At 41.1% G+C, this 17089-nt stretch overlaps 1 protein-coding gene across 2 annotated transcripts; it reads left to right on the top strand.

The window, feature by feature from the left end:
* Positions 1-2527: 2527 nt before the first annotated feature.
* Positions 2528-15332, top strand: FXN (frataxin). Of its 2 annotated transcripts, none has more exons than XM_069776562.1 (5): positions 2528-2681; positions 4590-4672; positions 6045-6165; positions 9648-9745; positions 12802-12942. In XM_069776562.1, exons 1-5 carry the CDS (start codon positions 2553-2555, stop codon positions 12881-12883), a joined length of 513 nt encoding a protein of 170 aa, XP_069632663.1. In that variant the 5' UTR covers positions 2528-2552; the 3' UTR covers positions 12884-12942. The 2 variants fall into 2 exon arrangements, with proteins under 2 accessions (XP_069632663.1, XP_069632662.1); XM_069776561.1 differs by lacking the exon at positions 12802-12942 and adding an exon at positions 13157-15332 and having other exon boundaries at positions 2530-2681.
* Positions 15333-17089: the final 1757 nt, after the last annotated feature.

Below are 17089 nucleotides of genomic sequence, written 5' to 3'. Positions count from 1 at the left end.
CCCCTACAAGGTCTGAGGGAAGATACTGGTAACAAAGAAACACGCAGACTGTGCTTGAAAGAGACAAGAGGCTGACTAAGCTAGATAATATGGTTTGGTACAGAGAACTCTTAGCTACAACAGATGTCAAAGTCTATTTGAAATTTGCGCAACCAACTTGAATTGTCTGGGCTTTTGCCCCTCATATGGTAGAAAATAATTTCAGCTTAAAGCAAAAAATAACACAAATCTTGTTCAAAACACAACTTATTCCATAAAGCATTGCAAGATGCCAGCTGCTAACTTGAGTGAGCGTTGTAGAAATGTAAAAATGCATCACACAGTAACCAGTGGTAAGCTTCTTGATACTTGTATGTGTTACATACTTATGATTTTACTGGTAACTGTTGCACTTTTCAGTCATGTCCTATGGAAGGATCTGAAATGAAATTTGTCTATGTTCCCACAGAAAAATTTTTTTTAAGAAACTTTTTCATCAGGTTTATTTCTTATCTTTCATCTCCCTGGTAAGCCTATTCTTTTTTTTCAGTTTAAGTAACAATAAAAGATGTCTAGCTGAGACTCTTGACATCTTCACATATCATTAATAACACGATATCACCAGCATTTAAATAACTCAGTAGGAACTTGGCCAGTCACATTAATTCCCTTCTCTTTCTTCACTGCTTTTTGAAGCTCACCATCAGAAGTTCTATCAAACATATGTCAGGTGTGATAAATGATGTGCTTTATTTCCCTTTACTGGCTCAGGGTAACATTTTACCTACAGGAGGTAATAGATCAGAACACTTGCGGTCACAGAAAATACTGTCCTCAGATGGGCCCCTGAGTGGATGCTATATTTTATAATGTACCTTTACATGGACTCAGGTATTCACACAGCCAAAATAGCTCCTGAACACACTGGTGACCATAATCTGAAGTGGTCCATATTAGCTGCTCACATCAGTGCAGTTACCTGGAATTAATTAACTGCCGTTAACAGGAAATGCAATCTAAACAGTTTTTTAAAGTGAGTTGCAGCTACTCTGGGTTTGGGCTGTGAATCCATTGTCTAACTGGCCTGTTGTAACGTTTGAACCCATGATACTAGCTCTGGTCCTTGTCCCATTGCTCCCTCTCTGTACTGCTAGTGTGTCCTACAGTTCTTGTCCTAAATTGTCAAGAAAGGGGGAATCCCTCTCTATTACTGCTTAGGTCTGGAAAAGCAGTAGATACTGTACTTGAAAAATTTGTCAGAGAAGAGGACAGGAACTGTAGAACAGCACAGCTACAGGACGTGGATTCTTACCACGCAGCTTAGGAAATGGCTGCGATCACAACACAGTTTCAAAGTATTTTGCTTTGTAACTCAGGCTGCTGCAATTGGAGTGCTGTCAGCACCCGTGGTGTGTAGGAACTGCTTGTATGTTAGAATCTCTAATCCTTGCAAGGTAGAAATAAATAGCAACTTTCCTTTGCCCTGCCTGGGGTTTGGGTTTTGGGTTTTTTTAGCGGTGAAGGGGGGTGGGTAGTGTTGCTTTTAATTTCTGTCCTTTCCAGGCTCCACCTCCTTGTAAATCTACCCGGCAACATTGCTTTGCCTGAACAGGTACCTGCAGAGATTGACCCACGAGCAGTTATTCCCTGGTCTGAAAGAATAGTAGCTGAGGTGAAGGTGCACAGCAGGAGCAGTCATGTTACCAAGTGACCGTCGCAGCTACTTGTCTTTATGATCCCAGCCAGAGTCGAGATCCCCAAGTTCTCGTAAGTATGCCAAAAAGGCCGAGCACTACACCAGGACCCAGCACCTCTTTTTTCCAAGTCTCGCTGCTGCACGACGTTTACGTTGAACAGTACACGGGCGAGGCGAAGGACATCCTCCCCCTCTACCGCACTGGTGGGGAAAGTACCACCTCCTGGAAAAGGCACGTCCTGCAGAAAGACCGTACTCGACTCCAATACGGCTTGGCTGTCTCAGCAGCAAAATATTTGGATTTAATTTGGTCTGGCTGTACTGCGGCTGAAGTCAGACGGGAAGTCAGACGCGGGGCGGCGAAGAGACGATTCTGCTTTTCTCCTTCAGGCGCGATCGTCCCGGCGCCCTTCTCCTGGCTCATGTGCTTGGGTGCCCCGGAGCCCCACAGACCGGTCGCGCCGGCGCTGCCCCTCAGAAGCACCTCGCCAGTCCCCGGACCCGCCAGGGCCCGGGAGGGACCCGACCCGCCTGTGCTGCCCACCTCCGGCCGGGAAGGGGAAAGAGCTCTGGCCGCTCGGGCGCCCCGGAGCGGAGCGGAGCGGAGCGGTGAGAGGGGCCGCTCCGCGCTCCGCCTCCCGCCGGGACCGGCGCTCTGCCCCCGCCTTGACGGGCGCCCCGGGCGGCTGGGCCAGGCCTCGCCGGCGGCCGCGCCGCTCCGCTCCCTCGCCCCGGCGGCTGGCCGCGGCCAGCCCCGAGGCGGCCCAGCGCTGCTCCCCGCGACGCCGGCGGAGGGCAGCAGCGGCCGCGCCGCCTCTCCTTCGGCGGCGGCGGGCTGGCTCCGCCCCGGCCGCTTCCGTAAGCGAGCGGCGGCGACATGTGGAGGCCGGGGGCGGCCGGCGCCGTGCGCGCAGCGCGGCGGGCGGCGGCGGCAGCGCGGCGGCGGAGCGGCGGCCCCGGGGGCGCCCCGCTGGCGGGGACGGCCGCCGCCGGCCGCTGCCAGACGGTGAGCACGGGGCGGGCGGCGAGGCGCGGCCTGCGCCGCCGAGAGGGAGGGAGGGAGGAGGCGAGCCGGCAGCGCTGCCGCTGCCCGGAGGCGGGCGGGGCGGCCCCGGGCCGGGCTCCCGCTGCGGGCGGACCCCGGCGGGGCGGGGCGGGGAGGGGAGGGCAGGGCAGGGCGGCTGGCGGCGCTTCCTCAGCCGGGCCCGCGGCCGCGAGGACAGCCAGGACCCCCGCCGGGCCTTCCCGCGGGCCACCTCCTCCCTCCCTCCCTGGCTGGGGGAAGGCCGCTCCGCTCCCCTCCCCTCCCCTCCCCTCCTGCGCCGCCCCCGCGCGATCGGCTCCGGGGCGGGCGGGGCGAGGGCTGAGCGGCGGCCCGGCAGCGGCGCTCCCTCCTCCGGCCCTCCCGGCCCGAGCGCGCCTCGGCCTTCCGCCTGTGGGGGAAGCGGGGGCGAAAGTGCCGGGCCGGCGGCCTGGGTGGTTGCCCGCCCTCGCAGGTTAGAGCCGCGCTGCGCTGTCGGCACGGCAGCGGCGAGGGCTGCCGCGCGGGGGGGCGCCGCAGCCTTTGCCGAGCTCTAGGGCGACGGGCTTGTTCGCCCGCTGGCCTTTTCCGGTGGCAGAAGAGGCGTGCCCGCCACCCTTGGCGAGCGCTGGGTCTGGAACGTGTTGGGGCGGTACCAGCTGTATGTACGCCAGCACCGTGCTGGCGGCCTCGAGTCATGAAGTGAGTGCTAAGGCAGGTACGGCCTCTCGGTCTGGCCGGAACCCGAACGCATTTGTGGTCTTGCAGCTTCTGATCCTAAGTGCGTGTGAAGGAAGTGCTAAAGGGCGCAGTCAAAAGCAGGCAGGCGTCGGTGTGTGTATTGTGTCAGCCCGTGTCATCGCGATGGTGCCAGGGGTTTGCTGTGCTCTGTCCGTGTCACGGCTTTGGACTAACAGACAGGTTCATCTGTAATGCCTGAGGATAGATGTCAAACCGCATGGGGAGAGAGATGGTTTTGTGTTTTGCTTGTGCGTGCTTGGCTGTCACAGTTCCTTTTTAAAGGTCACTTGCTTTTCAGCTCACTCTCTTAGTTTTCAAAACCTTGTGCAAGTACAAAAAAAGCAATCAAGAATGCTGTCTCACCATTCATCCAGAAATACACACCTTCATAGGCCAGGTTAAGAAGAAAATGGCAAGCCTGCTATCTTCCTGGTGGAGAGCATAAGTGCTTCCGCTAGTGTGTTAGACGAGGGGATCGACTTTATTTTTACACGTGTTGATGTATTGCTTCCCCTCAAAGGGGTTGTCCATTTTGCTCCCTTGTCTTCTATTGCCAGTATGTCGATAGAGGTTTTCTGTAATTTTGATTTGTTTTTTAAAGCTTTTTTTAAACTGAAATTAGAAAAGAAACAGCTTGTTTTACAGAAGAGATCTTCTGTAATGTTAAGTGTGATGTTAGCTCTTTTGTAATTAAGGAGGATTCAGGGCTTCTCTTTATTTCAGTTGAACATATTCATGACTTCTAAGAGAGGGACATGAGCTGTTGATAGTGAAGCATTTGAGTAGTGGATACTTGTGAAAATCTTGGCCTAAGCCAATTGTCTGAAGTTGCTCAGTAATTCTGTAGCAGAGCAATAGAAGAGAAAACAGTTCTTCTCTTTCCTAGTTCACTATTGTATGAATAAAATTCTTTTTTTGTCATTGATTTGTACCAGAAGACAACAATATTCTATGTTGCCAATCATCCAAGGACTAAAGCTGCACAATTCTTTCTATATTAGCTCTGTGATACAAAATATGAATATTTCACTTCGGGGGGGGTGGGGTGGAAAGGTCTTCAAGGATCTATTTAATTTATGTGACAAACACGTGATTTATAATTTTTTGTGTTTTAACTTTTAATTCCACTTTACTTACGGTGACTTTGGACAGCAATTACCATGTGCTTCAGAGGTGAAGAGCAAGACTGTTCAGTTCATGAATTTAAGAAATGCAGGAACTCTGAATGACACAAGGTAAATTTTATATTGAGATATTCATATCAAAATACCATCTCTGCATTTTAAAATAATTTCTAGTCATGGAAAGACTGTCAAACCAATGTAATATTGATATGATGATGTAAAAGAAAAGTACAGTTTTAGCAAAAAGCATTTTGGGTGAATTGGGAAATCACTTAGGAAGTAATTCATGTACCTAAACACAGGTGTCTAGCACCATTCCACATGTCAGGGTACATGAAATTTCTGCTTGCGCTCAGAGGATGTGATATGGTACCTGTCGGAGACTTCTCCCCTTCTGATGCAGCACTTGGAAGCCCAGTGGAGGATTGTGCAGATGTCTAAAGTGTCTCTTACCGTTAAGTACCTGAACTGCACCCTGAACCAGTACATGAATCCTGCCTAATCCTAAGGTTTTCATTCTCCACACCCTTAGGTGTTTCTGTGGTGCCCTTCACATAAGTGGCATAGAGTCTATTTCGGTAACTGGCTAGCAAGAACCTTTAAAAAAAAATTATATTCTATATAATCCGCTGAAAGATACTGAGTCACCATAGTTCATAGTAACTGTTGTATTGCCATATCCATTAGCAAAAACTGAAATGATTTCACTGAATTGTCTGTGGCTGGAGATACCCACCTACATACTGAGTTAAAAATAGACACTGGTATGGATGGAAAAACTTCGGTGATTAATTACATTGGGTTAATTAAACTGATCTAGACTTTGTTCCCAGTAACTTTTTCTACTTATTTGAAGAGGATAACAGAAGCAGTCTCACAAGCGCTGTAAGCCTTACACAATGGCTACAAGGGTGCTTTGAGACTCTCTGAAGAAGGTGGTAATTGCATGTATTAGTTGATAAGCACACTTTAAATAATGTCTAATTACTGGGCTGCATTGGTGATTCCAGTTGAGGAGTCAAATGGTGTACGTAGAAATGGCATGTGATATTGATGTTTCTAAACTGCTTATAGTTACAGCGTGTTTCTTAGAGTCAGATGACATAAGCTTCTAAACAGGAGATGCTTGTCTCTGTTTGTACAGTTCAAAACTAAGTAATTCTTGCACAAAGTCCTTTTATGAAAATGTCTCTTTTGGAAATTTCACTCTGTTGTCTTAGTACACAGGGGTCAGTACATCTAAGGAAAGAAGTACATATTCCTCAGTTAAGAGATCAGTACTACCAAAATTTCAAAATTCCAGCTCCATTTATAAGGTGGATTGTTACCTACATTACCTTAAGAAAAATTACTACTTGTTCTGTATGATCATTTCACGTTCACTGTTTCCTTCAAGGTCATGGTCTAGGTATGTTTTTATTATAGGGAAAATACTGTCTTCCATATTTTTCCTCCTAATTATGGGCTTGTATGTCATTTGTAGCTCTTTAGATGAGACCACTTACGAAAAACTGGCTGAAGAAACACTGGACTCTTTAGCAGATTTCTTTGAGGACCTGACAGATAAGCCCTTTACCCCAGAAGATTATGATGTCTCTTTAGGGGTATGTTTTAAACATTCTATTACCACGGTAATTATTGTAGATTTTTTTTTTTTCTTTGAAGGAGAATTTTAAATTAGTCACCTTAGTGCAAACACTTAAAATACAATGAGTTTTTGCAGCTTTATTGTTAAAATAAGCCTGTTTATACTGACTGGAGCAACTGTTCTGTTAAAAAGTTACACATGCTGTTGTATGATTTGAGGGTTTAAAATGTTTAGTGTATAGAGAAAGACATAATATAGAATAATATATCAGCACAAGAGGAGACAGAAACGGGTTTCTAATTTCACAGTGGTCTATAAGTTTTTCTAAACATGCATAGACCTCTGACATCAGCAGTCACTTCCTTCCCGATGAATAGTAGGACAGGCCTATGTGGCATAGTACATGTACATCATGTGTAATTGGTAGAGCAGTTTCTTTGATTGCTCTGAATACTGAGAAGCAGCATTTGTCTTAACCAGGTAGAGTACGTTTGTCCTGGCTTTACTGATGAGAGCCTGTGGTGGATGGAGAGAAGCAACAAGGTGATGCAATGTTTGGATAGGTGGTTGTAAAAGTGAGACCAGAGCCTACATGGGGAGAAGGCTATTGACACAGGAGACATTGGGTGGCTGCTAGCCCAATAATTGGATCCTTTAATAGGTCAGCCACTCAAATTCTTGTACAGGAGTGACAGACTCAGATTAAAAATGTCCATTCTATTTGTATAGGGAATTTATTAGTTTTTTATACAATTCATGAAGTGGTTTGTATGTTACAGCTCTCTATGTGACTTGGAGGAGAGTGCAGTTTCTCCCTACACTGCTGTCTGCAGCACAGGTCTTTCACTACTGCATTTTTTGAGGTCACATAATTGCTGCTCCCTCTTCATGTCTTCCCACAAGGAGGCTGCTTTCTACTAGCCCTGTCAGTTAAAGTTTTATGCTCAGGGACATTGAAGTAGATGGTTTGGGTTGCACTGTGCAAAAACCCAGCCAACCCTGTAGTTTTCAGACTTGGTCCTCTAACTTTGTCATCATAATGTTCATTCTTTATTTCTTATAGCTAGGATAGAAAATAACCTATTGTTAGTAGGATTCTGTTGTTGCCCTTAGCAAATACTAATTGTTGCTTTAAGTATGTAGTTAAAGTTATACCTAATTGTTTTTCTGGTGAAAAGCAAAGAAATGTTTAACCGTTATTATTCAGTATGTCTTAACATATCAGCACCTATTAGCCTGATTTAAAGAGCTTAGGACAAGAATTAGTAAAAAGATTATAATTTACCTCTTTAATATTCTTAAGCACTTCATTATATGAAGGTGATGAGTCATCTTAACAGAATTTTATCTCCAGCCACTGTGGATTGTGTTTGACATTGACTCACTGTGAGGCTCAGAAGTAATTCTTTTTACATCCATCTAATTTTTACCAGTACTCCTTTGTTGCAGTGACTGTATGATGACATAACAATATGTTGTCGTTTCTGTTAAGACCGAAAGGTTAAATAGTCCCAAGTTTACCAGTTAATTCCAAACAAACAAGGCTAGTGCTATAGCAAGCCACAAGGTGGCGAACATGATAAAGGTCCGTTATGCTTGTGAATTGTTAAAAGCTTGATTTCTTCATGCAATTTATATCTTCGTATCCAGGGAAAAAAATCTTTCGAAGAATATCCTTGTTACCAGGAGCTAACAAAAATTCATCTAGTAGTACAAAACTTAAAATATGGTAAAAAAAATCTTGCAATTTAAGATCTTAAAAACTCAAGTTGTATTTTCTAGTATTTCAAAAGTATTGCAGAATTTCTTGGAAAATGTTTTAAACACAGCATTAGAAGTTAACCTTTATTTAATTTGCAATGACAGAGCAACAACACTCACCAACAGCTGACACACAACAGTATACATTTTTTGTTAACGCTTTGGAAACCTACTTACTTAGAGTGTTTCTATAGCATACAGCATAACATCAGAACATCATGCTGAATACTTAATATTGCACTAAAAAGCACGTAGAACAATAGTGAAACCTTTATAGCCCTATTCAGGCCTAATTCGCCAACCTGCTCTTACTCTGCTGTATCTCTACACATCTAAAACTGCTGAGATACAGAAAAGTTTGAATTCTGACAACAAGAGAAGTAGCTTGTTCTTGTCCTTCTTTGCACTAAACCAATATCCAATTAAAACAACTGGTAGGACTACCTGATGGCAATATTAACCAGGGGAGCCTTTTATTTTTGTTTTATTGATCACAGCTATAAATCCCTTATCAAGCATAGAAACAGCATGGAAAATAAGGTAAAAAAATCAGACCTTGAGAGTGTTATTTCATGGCTGGTGATCCTTGAGATATGTCAGAAACCATATCTGAGTTACTTTGTAGGGGAATGAAGCTCCAAGCTACTGCCTGTGCCACAGAGTAAGTTTCCAGGCTGTAGGTACTCATAAATGAAAGTGGTTTTTCCCCACACTAAGCGTTTATACATAAAAAATAGCCCTAGCAATGATAGTAGCTCTAGTAGTACCTTCTTACTAAAGCATGAAAAGTATGATTCCCCTAAAGAAGCTTTATCGTGCTATAGGGGATGAATTATTTGAGAAACTGTAGATTAAATATGAATAACCTATTAGCTGAATCTTCAAACTGTATTCTGTAGAGATACCCTTTTCAATTAGCGTAATTCAGGTCATCTGTAGTTTAACTCTAGTCCAAGTAGTGTTGTTCTTTTATTCTTAAAGTTAGGACAGAAATATTTTTGTCAGAGCTACATATGCTTTTCAAATGCGCTTGTGAAAATGTCAGAGAAATATGAATTGTGTTGTCAGTAAGAAATGTGAGTAAGAAAGAGAAAATAAATCCTTACTAGGATAATGGTCTAAAGCTGGCACATAACTAAAACAAACCAGACCTCATGCAGTTTAGAAGTGGAATATTTTTGAGGAACAATTCAGGATCTAAGCACTTCATCAGAATTATTGGAGAAAGAATTGTGTTTATTCACAGGAAAACTGTTACAGTTACTTAAGAAAAGTTAGGTAAAATTGCATGGCTCAGGAATCTAGCAATAACACATAAAGCTTCTTGACTTTGAACCACACCGATCCTGTATTGTTCATGAATAGAAAAAGTTGTTGTTGGATGATATTTTAAGCATTGCAAAATGAACTAGCAGTCCTTTCAAGATGACAGGTCAAAGCTCAAGAGGATTATTTAAGTAGTGCCATTGTGAATGGTGCAAACACACTGAATCAAACTCTGACCTCTGAGAAGGTTTAAAGTCTAGATCAGACTCAAAGATATGCAGGTTGTCCTAGGTATTAACACAAGTTTTTGATACCTAATGATCATTCTTCCAATTTATTACTGTTTGGGAAATAGCTGGAATGTGATACAGATATGTAAGTTTCTATTTATCTACAGCAGATGATGTAATTCTTGTCAAGTAACAGGATACATATTTTTAATTTCTCTCTTTATTTTCTTTCTGTTTTAAGAGTGGAGTTCTAACAGTTAAATTAGGTGGAGACATGGGAACATATGTAATCAATAAGCAAACACCAAACCGGCAGATTTGGCTGTCCTCACCCACTAGGTAAGTTATGTGTAAGTTAATTATGTAGTGTCTGCAGATTGGGTGGAAAGGTACTTCCCCTTTTTTATAGCAAGGCATGGGCTATGTAATATCCTTTTCAAGTAACCGTTTAACTCAGTATATTCTGAGACCATGATATAATCTAAATGTTCTATAATAATTTGTTATAGAGGTTTGAGATACAGTGCAATATACTGACATACCTAATCCAGGAAATGTGTGATACAGAACTTTCATACCCTGTTCTGATCCAAAACGACTGTCTACAGAATATAGCCTACTCATAGAAAAAATAAACAGCCATGATTAGAAAAAAAAAAAAACAACAAAGCTTCTGTTGGAAAAGAAGTGACGATGATGTTATGATCTAAACATCTCTTTGTATTTAAACAGGGTGGCTCCTTCCCCTTTAAACTTGTGGGATTTCCTGCTTTATATGTTTATGTGCTCTCCCACTGGTTGTTTTTCTCAAGCATCTGTGCTTTATGGAAGCCTCAGCTAGCTGTTCCCTCTGCCTTCTCTAATGCTGTGTTTCAGTCCGTTTGAGGTTTTCTGATTGGTTTCAGCAGGGAGGGCAGCCAGATATGTGGGAAAATGTTGTAACTGTGTCCCCCAAAAATTTGTATTCTGTGCCGCTGTCCCAGGGAAAGAAGTGAGAGAGTTGGTCAGTGTTACTGGTGAAGGAACCAGCTAGCTGGAAAGTATGAGTACTACCAGTAACTATGCAGGCGTACATCTTGAATGTTGTTCAGAAAGAATGTATTGATTGCAAAACCGGGAATGGTTTTGCAGTAGTAGAATTCTGTAGTAGGGTTTGTTTCAGGGGGATGGAGGAGGGTGGAAAGCACAATGAAATTTAAGATTTTTAGAGAAACAATAGACATAAAATTTACCTGAAGAAAATTCTAATTTTGCTTTAATGTACTTATGTACTGGCTGGTGCACAGTGTACTAGGTCAGTAATTTTTTTCTACTAACTCCTATCCCAGAATCCTTTTATTAATTAAATAATTTACTTAACAGGTACATGTCTTGCTAAGGCACAGGACTAGCAAGCTAACAAACCTTTTTGTTTAGACTGATGCAGGCTGTGTGTCAGAATTTATTCATTCTGTATATTTTGCAACAAGCATAATTTCTGAACCTTGATTCTGTTTAAGATGACTGTAAGATTTTTGTGTCACTGACACAAAGGTTTCAACTACTTATGAAAACCAAAATTCAGAGAATTCCTATATGTGTGGGGCCAAGTCTACTTGAGCCAAGACATACATGCTACAGAATATGGAATTTGTGAAAAATTGCTAAACTTTTTTTTTTTTTTGATTGCTCCAGTAGTGAATAAAAATACACAATGAAAGAGATAAACTTGAAAATTCTCTGATGGTATTTTTCATCACCTGTGATGAAAAATGATTCACCTACAAACATCAAGTTTTGTGCTTCCTTAACTGGTATTATGGTAAACAGTGGTATTTCCTGAAATATGATGCTACATATTGACTTATTCCTTAACTTCTGAAAAGCAACCCCAGCAAATACTGTATGATCTGGAGTGACATACTTCTTAAGTGCAATATGCTAGGAAGTGAAAGATGCAAATGTTACTGCCAGTGATCACTTGCATTGAATGTTATATTTGGAAAATTTGTACAGTAAATGTAGAATCTTGAGTCTTTAAGAACATATCCTGAGGGAGACAAATTCTTAAGATGTGAGAGAGAGATTTTCTTGTATTTTTTTGACCTTCTGTTTGCTATCTTGCATCTATATACCAAAGTGAATTTAAGCTTGTGTTTGTAAAGCTTTACTTAGTTGAGAATTTAAAAAGGGGGGGTGAGGGGGTGGGTGCAACCTGCCAGCAGTGCAATTGCAGTAATTTCATGTACCTCCTTTGACTGAAAAGATTTTTCAACCTTACACAGCATCTCTTAATAATACCTTAATGTGATATTTTAATTCTTCTCTCTTACTGTTTAAAAATGTATGCAGACTTTCCATGAGAAATATATTTAGTCTATATTTAACTTTGTAGGCATTTTATGAAATTCACAAGATCCTTGCTTAAATTATTAATCTAAATGGAAAAAAAATCACATTTGTACAGCATTTTAGAGATTCAGAGAACTATGGAGGTGTTTCATATGCTAACTGTATCACTGATATTTACTATGTAACATTTAAAAACAGTTCAAGTAACTTAGACGGTTCTTTTCTTTGTCCTTGTTGATTAAATGGCCTGTCTTAGCCTGATTTTCATGAGTGGCTGCATCCCATTCTGTCATTCTCTAGGTGCAAGACAGTATAAACATACGCTTGCACTGCAAAGACAAAGAAGTGAGAAATGCATAGTAAAGTAACTGGAGCACATAATCTCCATTCCAAATAGTTACCAGTTCACATACAGCTAGTGAGATTTCAGTGGAAGTGGCTTTGATTTGTGTTTGTGACTTTTCATAGTTTGATTAGTGGTTGTAAAGTTCTTCATTTCAATATTGCGAGTAATTCAGGTTATTCAAAGTTCAGATTAGTGTTTATTTTTGTAGAGAACCTGCAGATTGTTCATGTGTGTATGTAGGAAAGACTGTTTTCTAGCAGACCTTGTGTGTGGATTATCTGAGTTCCAAGGCATTTTGTCCTGTGAGTTCAGGGATAAGGCTGATGGTTTGTTTGTTTATCCCAGTCGACCAGTTAATTCCTTTTTCTTTTCTTAGTCTTTCTAGCTGACGTTAACAGTAGTGAGTACTTTTCAATCACTCTCCTTTCTCAGATGTGGAGAATTGAGTGGATAGTAAGGTCTGGAGTGGAGTCCAGGTGTTCAAGTTTCCTTCTTGATGCTTATTGTAGGACTGAAGAATCAAGCCAACAACTATACGATAGCACAGAGGAAAATAGCATTTTAAATACAAATCTCCCACATGCCAATATACTTGCTTTCAGCTGGTAAATTCTTTTGTTGCATCTAAAAAGAAAGTGAGAGTGGTAAGCTGTGTTGTGCTGTGCTTAGACTATCTGCATGTGACTGCTGCAAGAACTAATCAATAGCATTAATTCAGTATTATACAGATATCCCTTGTAATATTTGTGTGCAAGAAAATTATACAGGTGAGGGAAGAAGGGGGCAACAGAAGAAATTGAGGAAATCACTGCCAAAAGCAAGAAGGGAAGAAGATTGTGTCCACTGGGAGTGACTGATACGTCTTGTCACCTTTCAGATATATCTGTTGGATGGCTCAGCGGTTCCTGGCAGATCTGGCCTTTTCTGCTCCAATTCCTCAGACTGCCCACCAGTCCTTCTCCATGCTGTCTGTTCCTTTTCCTGGGCACTCTCCGGGGTACTTTATAAATACAGGCTTCCAGCAGCAACTCATGAATAATCTGTACTTACACAGAGTGTGTTTTGTTTTCTAGTGGGCCCAAGCGCTATGACTGGACTGGACGGAATTGGGTGTATTCTCATGACAGAGTATCCCTTCATGAACTACTATCAAAAGAATTTTCAACAGCGTTAAAAACTAAATTGGATTTGTCCTGCTTAATATATTCTGGGAAAGAAGATACTTGATGATATTCTACCTCATGGAAGTTTAAAGACTTTAACCACAAGCCAAGCCCTTCTTAGGTTTCTGAAGTACCTGAGCTTAATTCTGTTGTTGTTTTTCTTGACATCACTATGTTGTGCAACAAAACTGAAAATAATGTATTTTTCTCTAGTGCTCAGTCTTTGGATTTCTGTGTCACCGCTTGAATCTGTGTCCATGTAGTACAGGTGGTTGAGGTTGCCCTTCCTGTCACTGCATTTCTTACTTTCTTACTGCAGAAGTCAGTCATGAATTCTTACTGACTGTAGTCTTGTTTGGACTGACCCAGCTGTGACTTCTGACTATCGCACAGATGCTAAACTTCTTTCGGTGAGACATTCACCCCAAAAAAGAAATGCCTGTGAATCGCATTGACATAAGTCATGATCTTGTTAATGCATTGCAGTAAAATTTGTGGCTATTGTGAGTGAATAATGCATCACAGCCAAATTAAACATGTCATAAATGAATTACTGTGGCAGGTAGAAACTTTTCATTTTGTATCATGCATGTAATAATATTTCAGAACTTGCACTTTTCTCCAAATTCTAAATTCTAGTTTCTTTCACGTTAGGATTTTTTTTTTTTTGAGCTAAACTTTAAATTACTTAGAGGTCTGTGTGGCTGTAATCATCATATGGAACTGGAAAGGCTGGTATGTGATGTTTAAGTTGTGCAGCAATATCTCTGCAAACACTTCATTCTGTTACTGTGGATTTCTCTTTCTGATCCCTTTTGTTCTTCAAACAGTAAAAATGCATAATTTATTGACCTTTTTTCTTTTAGTTGAGCAAAATTTGCAATAATTTTGTTCTGCTGCATTTCTTAAGTAAGTGAGCTTAGATTATCTTTTTTCACTATGATACAACAAGGCTTCCCTTAGTACCTTGCTGACGCAAAAACTTTTGCCTTTTTGCTTCTTAGAATTGAGTATGGTACTTAGGCTGATGAAGCTGTCTTTTTCAGTCTGTTAAAAAATGAGAATGAAATAAATTATATACTCTGGATCTTAAACCAAAAAGCTTTAAAAGAAATCGTGAACTGCAAGAAGAATGCTTCAACACTTGCACTGTTGTGTTATTACCACTGGTGGGATTTAATTGCCTATAAAATGGAAGCACAAAGTTGTTGACTAATTCTTGAGGAAACAGTTATACCATACTCTTATAAATTGTTTATCAATATATGAAAAGATGTTCAGTGCAAACTATTTTTCTTCTCGGTTCCTCTGACGTTTGTGTTTAGTTTGGCATGATTCTCTGGCTAGCTAGAATCATTCAGATGTGATTAATTTTGTCACTGAAAAACAATAGCTATACAGTATTGTTGCCCAGTAATTGCATTTAAAGTATAAGCATTGTTACCTGCCATTTTTCACTATTAAATAGAGAATAACATCGTACTAGAAGCAGCTCTTGGTTAATTGTGCACGCTGTTTGCATGTTTTTCAAGCAAAATAAAAAATACAACAATTATCTGAAATTTCAACTCTACTGTATCAGGTAAATACAATGACTACCAACTCATATGAGTACAAGAGTAAAAGATGTTTGGGTTTTTTTAACAAAGGAAAGCTAAAAATAGAACATCTTTTTACTGTTTTGAATTTAGAATACTGAAAATAATTTACAGCATATGGAAAATGATAGTATTTAGCTCAATCTCCTAGTCATTCAAATAGCTATTTAAACACATTTGTACAGATGTTAACGACTTGATATTTCAATCCAGGATACTTCCTCCTGGTTCTTCCTTTGCCCGATCATGTATAGCTTATGTCATTATTTTTCTGATTGACTTTTCAAAAAAATATTTTCTTAAGTAATTTGCATGCAACATACTCACTAACATGCATCTGATTCATATTTGGAGGTTCAGTCTTCATTCCCTTGCATCTTGTGCAAATGTTTATACCAAAATAAAGTTGCATGTAGAATTCCTAATTCATTATGTAAAGGTGTGATTTCAGGCTATGATGATAAAGCTAAAGACCACAGACAAGCGTATTGTTTGGAATTCTTTGTGTTTCTTAAAACACTGACTGGAAAGATTCTGTTCAAAATTTGGCCAGTCAGGGTGGATTTTATAAGAGCATTTCAACTTTCACATTTGACATGCCTTGCCCTTCACCCATAATGCTACTGCTATTTATGCAAACAGTTTCCTGATTTTAGGTATCTGAGTAACAAATGGATTTAATCTAACCAGTGAAGATAAATAGCATCAGCAAGTTAGAATGAGTTTTATCTCAGTGTACAAAATGAATCATAGGATGTGACTCATTTTTTGCTCTAATACTTGCATCAAAGTGTAAGTAAGGGCAAGGACCCCATCAGCCATCATGCTTGTACAGTGGAGGCACAGGACGAGCTCTGATCCTAATGTCAGACTTTGCATATTGCCCCAAGACAAGTAACTCTTCCATACTATTTTTTTACTTCTGTAACTTACTTGAGTAAGTTCTATGGTTACATACCTTACATCACATCAATCATTTCTTGCTTTACCTCCCAAAAGAAATAGCTGAAGGAAAATCCTTTGATATGCACTGTGGACAGTTAGTATGGGTACGAGCCGTTGCATTACTGGCAGCATTTTTGCCACAAGACAGTTGCTCCATCTTCAGTGAAGGAAAACATACAGAGTACTTTTGAAAGAAAAGTATTGGGATTTGTAGCTGTACTGAATGCTCAGACTCAGCAGAGAAAGTGGGTGCATTGGGGGTTTTTTACGTATATCAGAGTTTCACCAAAAGCTAATCATTCTTTTTCATGATTGTTTTTTTCTGCTTCTGGCCTACAGTCTGAATGTCCTAGCATGTCCAACCTTGCTGAAGTTCATTGTTTCCTGTGTGCCAGTGAGTTCTTCGGAAGTCTCCATTGATTCATGTAGTGAAGCTTACAGCAACTGCTCGCTGTCTGTATTGGTCACAAAATACTACATTTGCTTGACAGGAGTTAACGTGCCTAAATGCTTGTCTGGTGTTTGTTGGTTCATTTTCCTTTCCACTTGTGATAATTTTTAGGAAACATTACCTCTTCCCTGCAAGACTGTTCCATGTGATGAAATTATCCCATCTTGTTTCCTTAAAATTCCTAAAGACTTTAAGCAGCTTCAATAAATGGGATAAAGACCTGTCCTGAAGAGGTGGTAGCCAAATGAAGGGGAATTCGCAGGGAAGTTTGTGTGTGGTTACTTCTAGTTTCTGGTTAATGGTTGAACTCCGTGATTTTGCTAACCAGCTCTGGAATGTGTGGGAGACCTGGGAAGGAAGGCGGAGGCTTGCCAAAATACCTGGAAGAGCATTCAAAATAGAAAAGGAAGCATGGGAGGGGCAGAAGTGAAGGCTATCAGGAAGAGATTAACTTTGCCCAACGGCTGATGTCATTGGCAGGGCAAGGAAAGACTAAGGGCAAGCTGCATCATGTTGTGGCCCCTTAGGGGATGGTATTTTAAATTGCACACCGCTATTTACAATTGTAGCCAATCAAACATGTTCCAGACCATTTTGCTATTGAGATTTTTTTTTAAACTCCCATTTAAAGATCAGGAAAAGTTGTTGAGAGTTATGTCCCTCTCTATCCCAGATTGTCTCTTACGTAAATTGTACTGTTGGCAGTCATAGAACAAAGACAAGATTCATGGTCCCTACCAAAGGAGATAGCCAGCAGAGGCTGTTTCGCTGGGGGTAGAATAAACAGACAGAGGAACAAATAAAGTTTTTTAAACAGTTATTAATTACAAACTTTTGGGGGGGGGGGAG

This window comes from Haliaeetus albicilla, chromosome Z, assembly GCF_947461875.1.
Source record: "Haliaeetus albicilla chromosome Z, bHalAlb1.1, whole genome shotgun sequence".
NCBI lineage: Eukaryota > Metazoa > Chordata > Aves > Accipitriformes > Accipitridae > Haliaeetus > Haliaeetus albicilla.
The sequence above is the reverse complement of the archived record's forward strand: the minus strand, read 5'-3'. Positions and strand labels throughout refer to the sequence as shown.